Raw genomic sequence first — 15837 nt, forward strand, 5'->3', positions numbered from 1 at the left:
CTTCTTTGCAAGTCTTAAAATTTTTGGTTAAAAACTGGACATTTTATATTAAAACAACTCTGGTATCAGATTACTTCACCCTCTCCTCTCCAAGTTTGTTGTTCTTTATATTATTGTTTTTTTTCCTGCTGTGTGACTATCTTGAACTAATTCATTTCCTGCAGTGTGTGGCTATTGAGTTCTGAGAGCTGAGCTCTGAGTCTGATATTCACCAAATTGAGAATAGAAATTTTTTCAGGGAACCTCAAGTTTGGACAAAATATTGATTGTGCAGTCAAATGATGCTTTTAACAGAGCTTCAAAAGAAATCAAATCTCTCCATTGTCTGCAATGCTGCTGGCTTTTGACTAATTTCAAATGAGCTAAGGCAGGAGGTGAGAATACCCCCATGTTACTAAGATTTGGTAGTTTCTTGGGTAGATGATTTTCAGTTTGTTTTGTGGTTTTGGTTAATTGCCAGAGTTCTGAAATTTTTTAGTTCCCCATATTTTTGTTGTTTTAGGAGAGCTAGTTTGCCAACATTCCCGTCCACCATTCTGGAAGTTGATCTCCCCATTATTCATGATTTTTCATATAATGCATTAATTATATGCTGAATTTGATTTCCTGGTATTTAGGATTTTTATAAATATAAGCAATAATTTTTGAATTAGTAGCATCCAGTCTTTTTTTTTTTTTTTTTTTTGTGCTTTGGAATAGTTTATAGATGTTTCCTTAATGGTTTAGTAGTTATTTAGGTCTGCTATGGAGAGAGGATTTTGCACTGTTTTATACTTTTTTCCCCTAAGGATTGTGTATGCTTTGGTATTAATTTTACTGATCCTTTTAGCAAATGCAGCCACTTCCCTGCTTCTGCCTTAATATGACCATATGCATACATTATTTCATCTTTGTTAGTGTGAGTAATAGTACTTGGCAAAGTTTTGGCCAAGATTTTTGTCTGTGTTATTCACTGCTTTATCCCCAGTGCCTAGAATGCTGCTGTAGCATACTGTGTTCCAAATAAGAACTTCTTAAATGAATGAACATTATCTAATCTCTAAATATTTTTGTGTACTTTTCACTTATTTTCATTCCCAGTAAAGTCTACCACTTCCTGCCATGCTTTCATTTCCTTCATGTACTCTATACTAGGAACTCAGTATTGTTTTAATGAATTTATAGTACTTTTTACAATTAAGTGTTTACTCAATTGAATCTGGTTTTAGAGCTAATTCTTTTTACTAATATCAGTATTATTGTAACCATTAAATAATATATTTTTACATACCTTTTGTTCTAACACTCTTTGTTTTTAGGCCATGGACATAGTCATTCCCTCTTCAACGGTGCTCTGGATCAGGCCTATGGCCATGGAGATCATTGCCATAGTCATGAATTAAAACATGGTGCTGCACACAGCCATGGTCACGGTCATGGACATGGACACTTTCATTCTCATGGTGAGTACAGCCTAAGCACTTTCAAATGACAGCTTTCCAAATAAAAAGAAATTATGTAGATTAATTTTCCTAGTTGAAACAGTCCGTTAAAAATGTTGCATTCAACCTCCTTTCTACTGAATCAGACTAAATGGTTCCCAGGGCTAGTTCATTTTTAGAATATAACGAAATTAACTTGATATAAGGCAGTGGTTGTAGCTTTTTTCAGTGAGTATATCATATAAAATGCCACTATTTTAAATGAATGTCAGTGAATGAGGAATAACTGCATTTTAGCAAATAAAAATCATGATTTTTTTTAAAGTATGATGAGGACTTTTGTGCCATATATAGTCTTATAAAAATATGACAGGGGTTTTCAATTTTTCACATTTTTGTTGTAACTTCAGTAGGTATCACCTGATACTTACCTCCATGTTCTCTTAGACATCTTTATATGCTGACTTACATAGCATTGGGTACTAAGTTGTAAGGTATTTATCAACTTAATAAACATTTTATTTAAAAATTATATTTCAATAGTATATTTATGAAATTTTAGAGGAGAGATTAATAGACAGAAACTGCTCTGAGTAATACAGTTTGATTAATCTTTAGATAAATTACGTGCTTAAACATTGTCTGTACTCGCCATATAGACAGAATCCTGAAGCTTTAGACTTGAAAATATGAAAGGGGCCTTAGAGATTGAGCATTAAGGCCCTAGTTTTTTCAGTCTCTAAAGTTTGCTATATTTTTGTAACTGTTACACCAGTATGCTTTAAAACGTTGCTTTTCTAAGTTTTCTGCTCACATTCATCCCAAAATAATTTTGAAAAACTATGTATGCCTCATGTTTTTAAGATAATTTCAAAAAAAAATTGTTTAAATAATTGCAAAGAATATAATTTCTGATACCTTATAGATATTTTAGAATGAAATTTCTATATTACTCTATCAAATACATTTAATGGACTCTAAATACCTTAGTGATTTGAGACCCATTATCACCCATTCAAAAATATATAAATAGTTATTAATTTTACAGCATCTTGTTTCTCCTTGAATTCTTATTTCTATTCTGCTTCCTTTCCAGAATTTTATAAAGTGGAGTATATTTGTGTTAAGTCTTTAATTGATTATCTGTTATGTTTCTTGACAATGAAATATGTATATACATTAAAACCTTTTATTTCCTGGGAGCATAAGACTTAGCATTTAAACATTTCTTTCAGTTGGAATTATTCTAACTTTTACTAGTATAAAGATAATCAAAATAATTCTATTTTTAGGTTTGATACATATATAATAATAAAAAGCAATATTTTATTTGAAATACATATCTTAATGAGATGATGGGATTTTTCTCAATTAGTTTATGTATAAATAACATGATTTGCGTAAAAAAGACTTTGGCATTAATTCTGTTTCTATTTTTCATTTTTACAAGTACTAAGAAACCTAAAATGTAAGGAATTTTGTTATAGCCTTTCAGTCAATTCTTTGAACACCTTCAGAATTACATTCTAAAAATTACATAAATATTTTTGATGATCTGTTAATTGGCAGTTTCATTAGCTAGTCCCTACATTTTATTAAGAGCAAAGAATTGAAAACCATGTTGCTTACCAAAAGATTTGCTAATCAATCATTAGAGTCATTATCACCAACATTTGCAATTAACCCCTTGTTTTTCACCCTAGGATATTTCTGATATCCTGTCCAATGCATTGTAGTAAGCTTTTAGATAGGTGAAAAATAGCCCTTTTATGGTCAAGAGGGAGAAGGGTAAGTGGGAAAGAAGACTTGGCATGACATCAGAACACAAAGAGATCATAGGAACTAGTAAATAGAAATGCCAAGCTTCAAACAGGGACTCTGACTCCAAAATCTACTGTTAACTGTTACTCTGCCTTCAGCATTATATTATTCTGTATTATATAAGCCAGTCTGAGGAATACAAAAATAATAGGACCATGATTCCATTTGGCCCATAAGATATATTATAGTCTTACTGGGAAATACTGTGAGCTTCTTTTTATTGGAATGCTGCACTGTGAATAAAGCCAACAGGTTTATTTTGTTTGTTTGTTTGTTTTAACTGCTCATATCTCAGTGACTTAAGCAGTAAAGGTTTATATCTTGGATTGATAGGGTGGAGGGTGGGGGCTCTGTTCCTCGTGGCAACTCAGGGATCCAGGCTCTTTCCATCTATAGGATTCTTGGGATCCATCACTGGATTCTCTGCATCGAGCTGGAGATAGAGTGCGCAGAGATCATTTGGGACATTCTTATGGGCTGAGCCTGGAAAAAGGTTTACATCGCATATTTCTTTGTTTGCAACTCAGTCACATACACCTCCTAACCCAAGGAAGCCTAGGAAATCTAGTTAAGTTGTTTACCAAAGAAGAAGAAGAAATGGGTTTGTCAAGCAGGCACACAGTGCCTGGTGCAGATAACAAGTTTTACATCCAGAAGAACTTTCAATTTTACATAGATTGGAGTTATGTTGTTTTATATAACTTTTCCATTAGTATAGTGGAATACACCTTTCAAAATAATTATGTCAAAGTGACTTCTTTAGACCAACTGTGTATAGACAGAAATCTGGTGCCTTGATCAGGAGCTAGGTTTTTAGAACAGTTACACTTTTGACTTTCAGCAGGATTTCCAAGATAGCTGCATCTTTTCCCCCACATAGCAGTGCCATGATCAGGCAGAAATCCCTGCGCAGCCTTATGCTTTTATACTTCTCCTGGGATCGTTACACTGCCCTGCCACAGCTGTGGTAATAAGGGTTTGTCAGCTCTTTGGTGCTGTGGGCCAAGAACCATGACTCTGAGTTGTGATCAGAAAGCTCGTCAATCCTCCTGATGATCCCTTTGAACAAATATTGCTGATCATTTGCATTGTTTACCTGTATCTTCTGCTTTGATATTATGTTACAGTTGATGAGTCATCTTCCAAGTATTTAAGAAAAGAAATTGCAGTATTTTTTTCATTTCTTCATCATAAAGGCAAAATGAAAAAGCATTCTTACCTTTTCTGTATGAAAAGCTTGCCACGTTCATCTGGAAGCTACTGGAAAACTGCTGTTTGCCGTAGTCCAGTTTTTCTGGATGTGGTCCTGGCTTCATTTCTTGGTCTTCTTAGGATGTCAAGCAGTAGCTTTGTTTTTTCTGGATTTTCCAACTGTAGAATTAGTGTAGCAAGCTCTGGAAGGTATGTTATGAATATTAGAAGACCAGTATTTTTAATTTACTTTGTGTTTCTTTTTTACCAGATTGCTTAATATAATAATTTCCTAAATACTCTGTACTGTTGACACATTTTGAAATTTCCTATGTCTGTCTCCATTCAATTACTATATTAAAATTTAAAAATAATTTTGTAAGTCTGATGTGGCTATGTAGTCCTGCGTCCTTCACAATACATTTGAATGAAAAGTACTCTGAATTGCAAAAATTGAATCAGGAATTGAAGATGTATTTTAAAATAATTTAACTTAACTCTCTACAGATGGCCCCTCCTTAAAAGAAACAGCAGGACCCAGCAGACAGATTTTACAAGGTATGATGAGCAATTTGTGTATTTCTCTGTTTTATGAAACTGGCTTCATAGTTTTGAGCTATCTGAAGTCTTCCTTTAAGAAAAACACATACTGTAGGATTTGTGTTTAAAATGTTAGCCTTCCTAGTTGATTTTTAAATATATACTATTAGGTATTTTAGCAGATATTCCTTTAATTGTCACTTTGCTTTTTTCTCAGATTTAATAAGAAGATTAAAATATTCAGAAACTATACTGCTTAAATATAAGCAATACCCATGCCAGTGACTATAATAACATCATAATAGTATGTTTGCTTCTGTGAGATTATTAAACATTTTTTCAAAGAATAATATTTAATATGTATTTGTGTTGTAAAAAATTTTAGTGCTAAAAATATAATGCATCCAAACCCAAAGAATATACAACACGAAGAGTGAACCCTAATGTAAACTATGGTCTTTGGGTCATAATGATGTGTCAGTTGTAACAAACACACTACACTGGTGGAGGATATTGACAATGAGGGAGGCTGTGCATGAGTTGGGAGCATGGATATAAGGGAACTCTCTGCACCTTCCACTTAGTTTTGCTGTGAACCTAAAACTGCTCTCAAAAGTAAAGTCCATTATATTCTTAAAATTGTAACACAAAATGAGATCTGTCTCATATCCAGAGGCATCAAATGATGACACCTAAACAGGAGCCTATATATTATATAAAATGATATATTACAAAATTTTATAAGCCAGAGAAAATCAGTCTTGTCTGTGAACTTTGGTAGTTTCTTTTTTGGAATGTGAACCAATCTTCGGCTCTGGATTTCCATTTCGACTTCGTTGTCAAAGTTCCCTGAGTCCCAGCTCCCCGTCGTCCTGCCTTTATTAACTTTTGACTTCAGTCTGACTTCCTCGCTAGCTGGTGTTCCACTCTCTCCTGCACTTACTTTCTCCCCTATTTCTTGATACAGCTCTTGCTTTTTACTTTTTCACTGTGAATATGTTCCTGCACACCGAGGAGCTTATTTCAGGGGGCTTAAGTGTGTCTTCTAGTCACTAGTTTTCCATTTGGGAAATATATAGAATGGTTTTAGGACAGCATTTGCTGAAATGGCTTGTAATCATACGTATGTAATGCATCTACATTCAATGCTGTGAATGCAGCCTTGATGATAGGAATTTTTTTTTTTTTAGTTCTGGAAATCATCACAGGTTGAAGGATGGGAGGTTAGATTTACCTTCCTGGTTATCTTTTATACGAGCTATTGTGAAAATTAGTTTGTTTTTTCTGAGTGTCCACCAATTTATGGTGGCTGAAGAGCCCGATAGATAGCTGAAAGATCAGGTAAGTTCCTGGGACTAGGTTCTTGGGCAGTTAGAAAGAACTTCAGTATCCTATCATTTCAATATTTAATTATCAAAGGCTTAAAATATATTTACATCCACTTTAAAATATTCCCATTTCTATTTTCTTTTATATCAGGTTAGAGTTTAGCATGTAACTATAGGTAACAATCCCTTTAGGATAATTAAGTTTATCAGGATTAGTAGAGTTGAGGTCCATAGGAAATTCCAGTCTCAAATGGTAGTAATTTTAATTGCCAGCAGAGGGCTCTGTGTGTACATGTTTGTAATTATGAACAGTGTTTTCTTGACTGATTCTTTCAGTCTAATGCAGTTTTCTCCTAACAAGTTATTAACTTTTGGACTCTTAACCAGAGATGAATGCACAAAAACATTTTTTAAATCAATTTATATCTCTACTTCTTTTATATTATAGCAAATTATTAAGGGTCCTTAAGGGCAAATGTAATTTATGAGTCAAATATTTTAACCCTCGGTATTTTTTAAAAAGAAAAGATTATTTCGATTCCCAAAGCTACTTTTACTTCTTTACTAAACAGTGAATCTGCATTCTGATTTTCAAATTGGTATTTAGTTTTGTATATATAAAATCAAGAATATAGTTTTAAGTAATATTTGCATTTTCAGTTGATCAGAAAATGTTTTGATTTTCCTTATGCTTTATTTCTAGGTGTATTTTTACACATTCTGGCGGATACACTGGGGAGTATCGGTGTCATTGCCTCTGCCATCATGATGCAGAATTTCGGTCTGATGATAGCAGATCCTATCTGTTCAATCCTGATAGCCATGCTCATAGTTGTAAGGTAAGTGCTGGTGTTTTCCTCTCAAGGATTAAAATGAGAGGTGATAAATATGCTACTTAAATTACAGATCTAAACTATTATTATGGTGGAGTTTTGGTTTTTTTTTTTTTTTTTGGTCTTTAACAGATTTTTGCATAGACTTATTTCTTTTCATCTTCCTATTTTTCCCTGTGTTTTACCTAAGTTTTGATATTTCTTTTAGATATTTAGTAATCTTTTTTTTGTCTGTAAATCAAATCAGTAGCAATTTTCTCAAATCCAACACTATGTCTGTAGAGTAGAACACTGGAAATATAAAATGTATTAATGTTAGAATGTTATCCCTTTGACACCTGTATTTTTACAGTGTGAAATGTAAAAGAATGTTAAAGTCTCTTCTAGAACTATTTTTAATTTATAAAGTCACATTATCATTGCCGAAGTCTTGTAACAATGCTTACCAAAGTGTATTTACTTCTGTTTCCCTATCTAAATTATAAATTCTTGAGGAAGGATCTTAGCTCTTTGGCTCTCAATCATCTATCATAGTACCAGTGTGTATGTAAAAGTGTGTAAGTGGGTGTATATAAATTCTCACTAAATATGTTCTGAACTAGTGTATAGTTATTATCTCTTAAATTTATGTCAGTTTATTATTATTTAAATTTTTATCAAAATAATGAACAATATGCACCTTTATTTCACAATCTAGAACTATTTATATAGATACATCTTGATTGGACTGATTTTGTTAAGTTATCCATATGATTTTACTGTTAGTAAAGCTATCTTTGTAATGATAATAAAGACCTACTAGAGGGCAGACTGTGATTTTTATAGCTTGTGGTTGAATAGAATAGACTTGATAAATTGCAATGAAATTATAATCTTATAAATTAGTCATAAATGTAGATTTTTAAGTTTTTTGCTAAAAAATAGGATAGACATTTTAAACATGCAGATTATTTAAAATTTTTCTTTATTTGTACTAGGAAGCAACTCTGCTATGTAAAAGTCTTTTATAAAGCTTGGGATGTCTTGTCTTCATCTCTGGAAGTCTTACTATACTTTCTTGAAAGTTCAGCTTAGATATCACATATTCTATGAAACTTAACTACTGATAGACTTGGTAACTTACATCTGTACCTCCTTATTTGCATGTTTAGTATTCATTTTCTTTTGTGTTATAATTCTTGGCTGCTTCTAGTACTTCTTAGAGTAGGATCTTAATCTTTTTTTTTAACATTTTTTATTGATTTATAATCATTTTACAGTGTTGTGTCAAATTCAAGTTTGGATCTTAATCTTTAATTTTCTTTGCCTCCATTGTTACTGCCCTAATTCTCCTCTCATTTGCTGCTTAGAAGAGTTGGCCTTTCTGTCTCCCTCTAAAATTTTCCACACTGTGGCCAAAGTGATCTTTCTTTAATAAAGATGAAGGTACCTGGAAAAGTTATCTTGCTTTAAGTCCTTCCATGGCTTTCTTACCCTCAGGATAAAGTTTGAACTCCCTAGCAGGACTTCGTGTTGGTACCCATGCACGTCTTCAGTCTTTCTCTCTCCCCGTCTCAGTTTATATTCTGCTCTCCAGCCGCAGCAAATAACTTTCAGTTCCCTGAAAACATGTTATGAGCTCTCTGCATTCTGGACTTTGCTAATGTTTCCTCCATCCAGAATAAAATACTCGTTCACTGAGTGTCTTCCCCCCCCCCCCAACTTCACCCCTGCAAGTGCATAGATCATAACTGCTCATCCTTAAGGTCAGATTTCAGCTTATGGCACCTCCTCGAGGAAGCATTTCCTGCTTCTCCACCTCTCAGGCTGTGTTAAGTATACCTATAGAACCATCTGCTGTTCCTCCTATGATGTTTACATACTGTATTGCAGTAGCATTTCTCATTGTCTCCCTTAAGCTCCACGAGGGCAAACGTTTTTCATTATTGTAAAGTCAGCACCTAACTCTACCAGGCAAAAAGTTGTACAGTTTGGATTTGAATCAAAATAAATTTGTGTTTTTTCAGCTTCAGAGAATTCCTTTCTCTAATCCCAAGTAGGGAGTTCTTAATTTAGTTCTAGTCTCATTCTGTTGTTCCACAGATATGAAGAAATAAATACACACACACACACAGAATGAAAGAACTTTTTTTTTTACTGAAATATAACATACTAAAAAAATTACACAGATCATTTTCCATGAATTTTTTTTACTGAAGTATAGTTGATTTACAGTGTTGTGTTCTGGTGCACAGCATAGTGGTTCAGTCATGCATATATGTTCTTCTTCATTATGGGTTATTACAAGGTACTGAGTATAGTTAGTTCCCTGTGCTACACAGTAGGACCTTGTTGTTTATTTGTTCTGCATGTAGTAGTTTATATCTGCTAATCCCAATCAATGAACATTTATTAAGTAGACCTTCCTACCAGGGTGGTGAAAGGAGAAGATACTCACGGTTTTGATCTTGCATTAGAGAGAGAGAGAGAGAACAAACAAATTCATCAATAAACCACTCAGATATCAAGCAGTTAACTGTGCAGAGAGTAAGATAGGGTGATAGTGACTGAGGTGCCACTTTAGATTGAGTGATAAGGGAAGACTTCCGAAGAGGAAGGACGTAAATTGAGGTCAGAATGTCACGAGAGCATTCTAGTCTAAGGAGCAGCTAGTATAAAAACCCTGGAGTGAAAGCAGCCTTGGCACTAAAGGGAGGTTCCCCGAGTGGCAGAAGTCTAGGGGGTGAGGGGAGAGACTGCTTAGAAATAGAGCTGGAGAGACAGGCCGGGGGAAATTAGCCAGGGTTACGAGTCATATTTTATTTCAAGCAGAGCAGGAAACTCTAGGAGAGTGACATTATTTGATTTGTACTGTTACAAATAATTTTGGCTGCTGTGTAGGTAATAAGATTATAAGGGGGCAGGAGGGCACACCAGCAGACCAGCTAGGAAGGTGTTGTAGTGGACCACGTAAGAGGCCGTGGTGGCTTGGTACAAGGTACCAGTAATCTAGGAGGTGGGGAGACAGGGGTCAAGTTAGAAAATGCTTTGGACCTAGAGCCAATGAAATTTGCTCATAGATATAAATGTTTAGGTGAAGCGTTGACTAAAAGAGGCGAAGTCAAGGATCATTCCTAGAGTTTTTACTTGAGCAACTGAGTGAATGAAGTTGCCACTACTGAAGGACGGAGGACTAGGGGCGAGTAATGTCTGTTCACTTGTTTTGAAGGGCATTGCTGATAAGAAGTTCCGCTTGGTTGTCACTAGGTTTGAGATCTCTCATTAGACAGTCATGTGGAGATCTCCAGTAGGAGGCGCTGGTACAGATACGGAGTTCTTGGGAGCACTCAGCTGAACAGAAAGGATTGGAAGTAGTCCACATGTAGGTTTAAAGTCACAGAGTAGCACTTATCTGCATGAATGCCGCAATTCCTAACCCTTCCATTTTCCTGGAAAACAACTCTCTTTCCTACTGAACCCAATTTAGCTTCCGGGTTCCTTTCAATATAGTGTTTCAAGCAGCCACAACCATCAACTACAGTTGGCTTTTAAGATAGAAGAGGTCTGAGGACTGAGCTCTGAAGGAGGTGGGGAACAGGAGGCAACTCCAGCAGAGGAGAGTAAATTGGGGTGGCCGGTGAGGCAGGAGGAAAGACGTGAGCATGCCTTGTTTTAGGAGCCAAGTAAAGAAAGCATTTCAAACAGGAAGGAATGATCAACCGTATTAAAGGCTTTGGGGCTGATAATTGGTAACTCGGATAAGACACTCAGAAGAGTGATGAGAATGAAAGCCTGATGAGAGTCGCTTCAAGAGAAAACGGGAGGGGAAGAAATGGAGGTAACTAGTCAACTCCTTTTCAAGGCCTTTGCTGTAAGGGGAGCAGTGTGACTGCCTGGCAACACGGAGGGCTCCCTTTGAGGTTTGTGGTCACGAATTTAAAGTGAAAACAACCAGCACAGTTGTATGTTTTTTTCTAGTCTTGTTCGGCTGCTTGACAAAAGGTATGGAATAGGCAGAGAGTTGGGTTTAAAAGGTTTGGAGTTTTGTCGGGTGAGTACTAACAGAGTGAGAAAGCAGCAAGGCAGGGATTACAGTCGTGGGAAATTAAGATTTAAAGGCAATAACAGAGTCTGAAGAAGAAAAGAAAAGTGATAGATTAGTGGATTGCAGTTCTGGGAGAAGTGCTGGAGTGGAGGGATTGAGGGAAGAAATCCAGAAGTAGGAAGGTTGTGAGATACTTGAAACTGAAATTCTAAGATCTAAGGCTTGATCATACGGGTGGACGCAGGAAAGCATCATCATATAGAGGCGTCAGATGGATGGTCCACGTGGATATTTAAACTAAGAGTAATGAAAAAGCTGGAAGTGGGAAGAGAATAAGCCTGTTGCTAAACTCTTCAGTGACTGCGGGGGAGCTATCAAGAATTGTATCACTAGTAATTAGGCTGGGCAGAGGGCGGAATAATGGGGTGGCATGGCCTTAAAGGAGCTGTTTGAGGGGAGGCAGGAGGAACAACAGTAGTGAGAAGCAAGGGGCGCATTTCCCTCACCACCAGCCCCAGCGGTACAGGGGGTGTGAGCGGGGAAACAGTACCCTTAACTGCGCTGTTTGGAAAAGTGTCCTCAGACGACAGCCCGTTTTCAGGTAGAGCATGAACATGCTATGGCTATTCAGGGGAGAGGCTGAAGATTTAATGAAAATTGCATATTTAAAAGTAGGGGTTTTTTTTAATTATGGGAATAATTATGTTGATACAGAAACTTGGTAAAATATAAAAAAGGGTAAGAAAAAAATTATCCATAGTTCCACCAGCCAAGGGAACCATGTCAATATTCTTAAGGATTTGACATTTTTCTTTTATTCTGAGCCTCTGCTTATCTGTATTATGTATACAAAATTAATTTCTGAGTAGGAAAAAAAGTTTTTAGCTTTTTCTGATAGTAAATACGGTATCAGATAGGAAACTTGGGAAATGATGAGAAGTATAAAGAAATCAAGAAAGATCGGTGAGGATCACAACAGCCAGAGGTCACATTACCACTTTCACAGTATTTCTTTACGGTCATTTTTAGGCCTTTTTTTCTCCCCCATTATTGAGTTTCTACTACATGCGATGATTATTAAGCTTGGTCAGTTGTAGAGCATTCAGAAGTTCTAGATGAGAGATAATAGAACAGTTACTGTTTTAAGTTAATAATTTTGGGGATGATTTATTAGATAGCATGGTCTTAATGCACGAAACAGGGCAACAGGTAAGAATGAGTCATTATTATAAAGAGTCCATATCTAACGTATATATTTCTCTTTACATGTATCATGAGGAAAACATACATATATATATAAAATCTCCCTGAATGTTAATTGGATGTCTCTGGGTGATGTAATTTTTACATTAGGCTTCTTTCCTAAATTCTGTAAGGTAAGTCAGCAATTCTGATTTTGCCTTAAAAAAAGCATATTATATACATATTATATATATATATATATTATATATATATATAATATTTTTTAATGGAGGGCAATTAAAAAAAAACAAGGTCACTCTAAAGTACAAAATAAAGACATTCGAGTTCAGTCTATTTTTTTTGTTAAGAAAGCAAACTCAATTTACTTAAGTATTCACATGATAATGAAATATTTGCAGAGAGATTAACTTTGAGATGTTTTTCAGACTGATTAAGAGTTTGCCTAATTAGCCAAAGCTGATTTTAGGAGATCAATGAAAACTTTTAAGGACTCAACAGACTGGAGTATAGAGAAGTAATTTTCCTTACCGTTAATTTTTATATATATTTGCATTTCACTAAAAACAATAGAAATGATGGAACTCTTTACATGTTCTCTAGATCTAAATGTGCCTCAGTTGAGAACATGCCGTGGAAATAGATGTGTATCCTTTCTAGGCTGCCCAGTGTTGCATTGTCACTTTCAAGTTAATGATTTCCTAGAAAAAGACATTTTGTCTCCCATGATTTTCTAACATAAGCAAAGGGTGATATAAACTTGTGGGTGAAACTGAATTAAACTGAGATGAATTTTGTTTCCCAATGAAAAGCAGGAGATTGAGTATATTAGTGAGAGTATAATTTTTTTATTATCTGAAAATACAGGGGATTTCAGTGTGATTTTGCTTCCTTTTCCCCACTTGTAAGCTGAATCAGAGTGGAAAGTGGATTCATAACTTAGAGTACAGAAATCTGAACCATTGGTTATAGCTTTGAATTGCACTGAGCTTTAAAAGTGATGCCATTTACATAGCTCTGTTGCTTGATTTTTGATTCACTTAAATCAAAGGGGTACCTGTGCATGATGGGAAAAAATACATAAACAGGATGTAGAAATAAGTTTTGTTACTGGTGTGGTATTTCTGAAGCCTTGCTGGAGGTTTTTTTTCTTTCTTTCTTTCTTTTTTTTTTTAATCCGTTTACTACAGCTCACAAGTTACCATCCTGTGGCACTTTCTACCTTTCACTGTAATCATTTGTAAATACAAAGAAAAGCTTTTTTTTTAAATTGTCTTTTCATTAGGGGCAAAAGTTTTTCAAATAATATATTTATTTCTTATAATAATGAAGAAAAAATAGGTCAACCTTTAGGAGCAAACTAATTAACAGGCTTTAAAAATGACAGGCAGTGGTCATAAATTGAGGTGTGAAATGGAAAGAATATGCAGTAATGAAACAAATTACAAACTTGAAATTCTAAATCATAGGTGATAATCATTGTTCATGAATACAGGATTTGGATTAAATACTGATTTTGATAAATCTTGTTGATTTTGTCATTAAATAGATAATTATTTATAGCCTGTATTAAGTCAAAAAGGCATTTTTTAAACAAAAAACTACCATATATCCAAATAGTTATATATATGAAAAATTACGGATTTTTTTTCAAAAATGTTTTTGGGTGTTGCCTAACAATTTCCTTTGTGGTTTGTCTTTCAAGTAGTTGTAATTTATGAACTATACTTTTGGTGACTAAGATAAAGGTAAACAGTTTGTCAAGATTTTAAGTTGGTGTTTGTATCCATATTGTCGAATTGAACATATGGGAACATTATTGGATAGTAATTGTATTTTTAATTCATATGTAAAACCATCATAGTTAGTAAGAGCATATATAAATACTGATTAGTCTAACAGCCTTTCTCAGCCAGCGTTCTGGGAGAGAATACCCTAATGCCCTAATGCATCCATTTGTATGTAATTATTAACTCCACCTATGCATCTAGGAAAGTAATGGCTATGTACTATACTTGGGGGAATTGAGAAATAGTCATTCAAATCACTTTGTATATTCAGTGGTTCAGAAGAAGAACCACAGTTAAGAAAGGTGAGCAGACAGTCTTAGAGATATTAGAAGGAACAGAGCAAGTGCAATAATGTATTAGTGATCATAAGCCAATAACATTAGATAAGAGAAGGCATTTGAGGCTTAAAAATTGGAAAGAAGAGATTTTTCTTTTATGTTAAATATATGATTTTATTTCTTCAAACCCCCCTAAGCATCAATGGAAAAAGTATGACAGATAATTTAGTAAAGTTACAGATACAAAATTGATGTCCAGAATTAGTCCTCCTTATATATATGCAAAATCCAGTTGAATGATACAATTAAAGAGAAGACACTTTTTCAGTAGCAATAATAGACAATCTAGAGATAAAATATGTAACACTTACAATAGGAGGAAAAATTTAAATACTTCTAAGAAATCCCAAAGTAGACTCACACAGCCTTTTTGTCAATTATGATGTTTTTTGAAGAATCAACATCATATCGTAGGGGAGGATATAGCTCAGTGATAGAGTATGTGCTTAGCATGCATGAGGTCCTGGGTTCAATTCCCAGTAATAAAAATTACTAATATAGTAATAATAATAATAATAATAATAATAATAATAATAATAATAATAATAATAATAATAAATTTAATAGACAAAGAAAATTTAAAAAGTGGTAGGTTAGAAAAAGAATCAACATCATAAACATGTTAACCCTTATGTTTATTTATAAATTTAAACTATTATAATAAAAATACCAACAGTTTTTTTTTTTTCCTAGAGACAGGGTAGTAAAAGTTGATTTTAAAGTTTTTAAGGAAAAACAAGCAGGAAGGGTAGCCAAGAAAATATTGGAAAAGAAGATATAAAGTGTAAAACCTTTATAATCAAAATAGTGAGATGCCTGAAAAAGCAAACAGCCTAATGGAGCAGAATAGAAATTCCAGAAATAGATTTATATACAAATAGAAATACTGTAGGGATAAAGGTGGCATTCTGAATCAGTGGAGAAAACCTGGGCTTTCTAATAACTGGATAACCATGTGGAGAAAGATAAATTTGGAACTGTAATTCATACTGTGTACCTGGATAAACTCCAAATGGATTGGAACTCTAAAAGTAAAGCATCAACCCATGCTAATACTAGGAGAAAGCATGTCTGAATTATTCTACCACACGAGAACATTAGAGGAACAGCTATGGCTCAAAACCTAGAATCAGTAATGAGAGAAAAGATTGATGAATTAAGTTACATTAAAAGAAAAAAAGTTACAAAAAAGGAAAAAAGCACCGTAAGGGAAGTCAAAAAGCATAATAAAATGGGATAAGTGTTTGCCACTTAGGTCATGAAGGGCTAACTTCCCTAATATAGGGAAATAAAAGTTAAATTTAAAAACTGAAAGCCTGATAGAAGAATAGGCAAAAGTGTAGGTTCATTT

At 34.3% G+C, this 15837-nt stretch overlaps 1 protein-coding gene across 3 annotated transcripts in view; it reads left to right on the forward strand.

Annotated features, from left to right (window-relative positions):
* Positions 1-15837, forward strand: part of SLC30A7 (solute carrier family 30 member 7) — an 83450-nt gene that overhangs the window by 23687 nt on the left and 43926 nt on the right. For all 3 annotated transcript variants that reach the window (XM_045513261.2, XM_074370051.1, XM_010950455.3), the window contains 3 exons: positions 1299-1442; positions 4941-4991; positions 7005-7140. In XM_045513261.2, the coding sequence (XP_045369217.2) occupies positions 1299-1442; positions 4941-4991; positions 7005-7140 (331 nt within the window). The remainder of the gene's footprint in view (positions 1-1298; positions 1443-4940; positions 4992-7004; positions 7141-15837) is intronic.

Source organism: Camelus bactrianus, chromosome 9 (assembly GCF_048773025.1).
Source record: "Camelus bactrianus isolate YW-2024 breed Bactrian camel chromosome 9, ASM4877302v1, whole genome shotgun sequence".
Taxonomy (NCBI): domain Eukaryota; kingdom Metazoa; phylum Chordata; class Mammalia; order Artiodactyla; family Camelidae; genus Camelus; species Camelus bactrianus.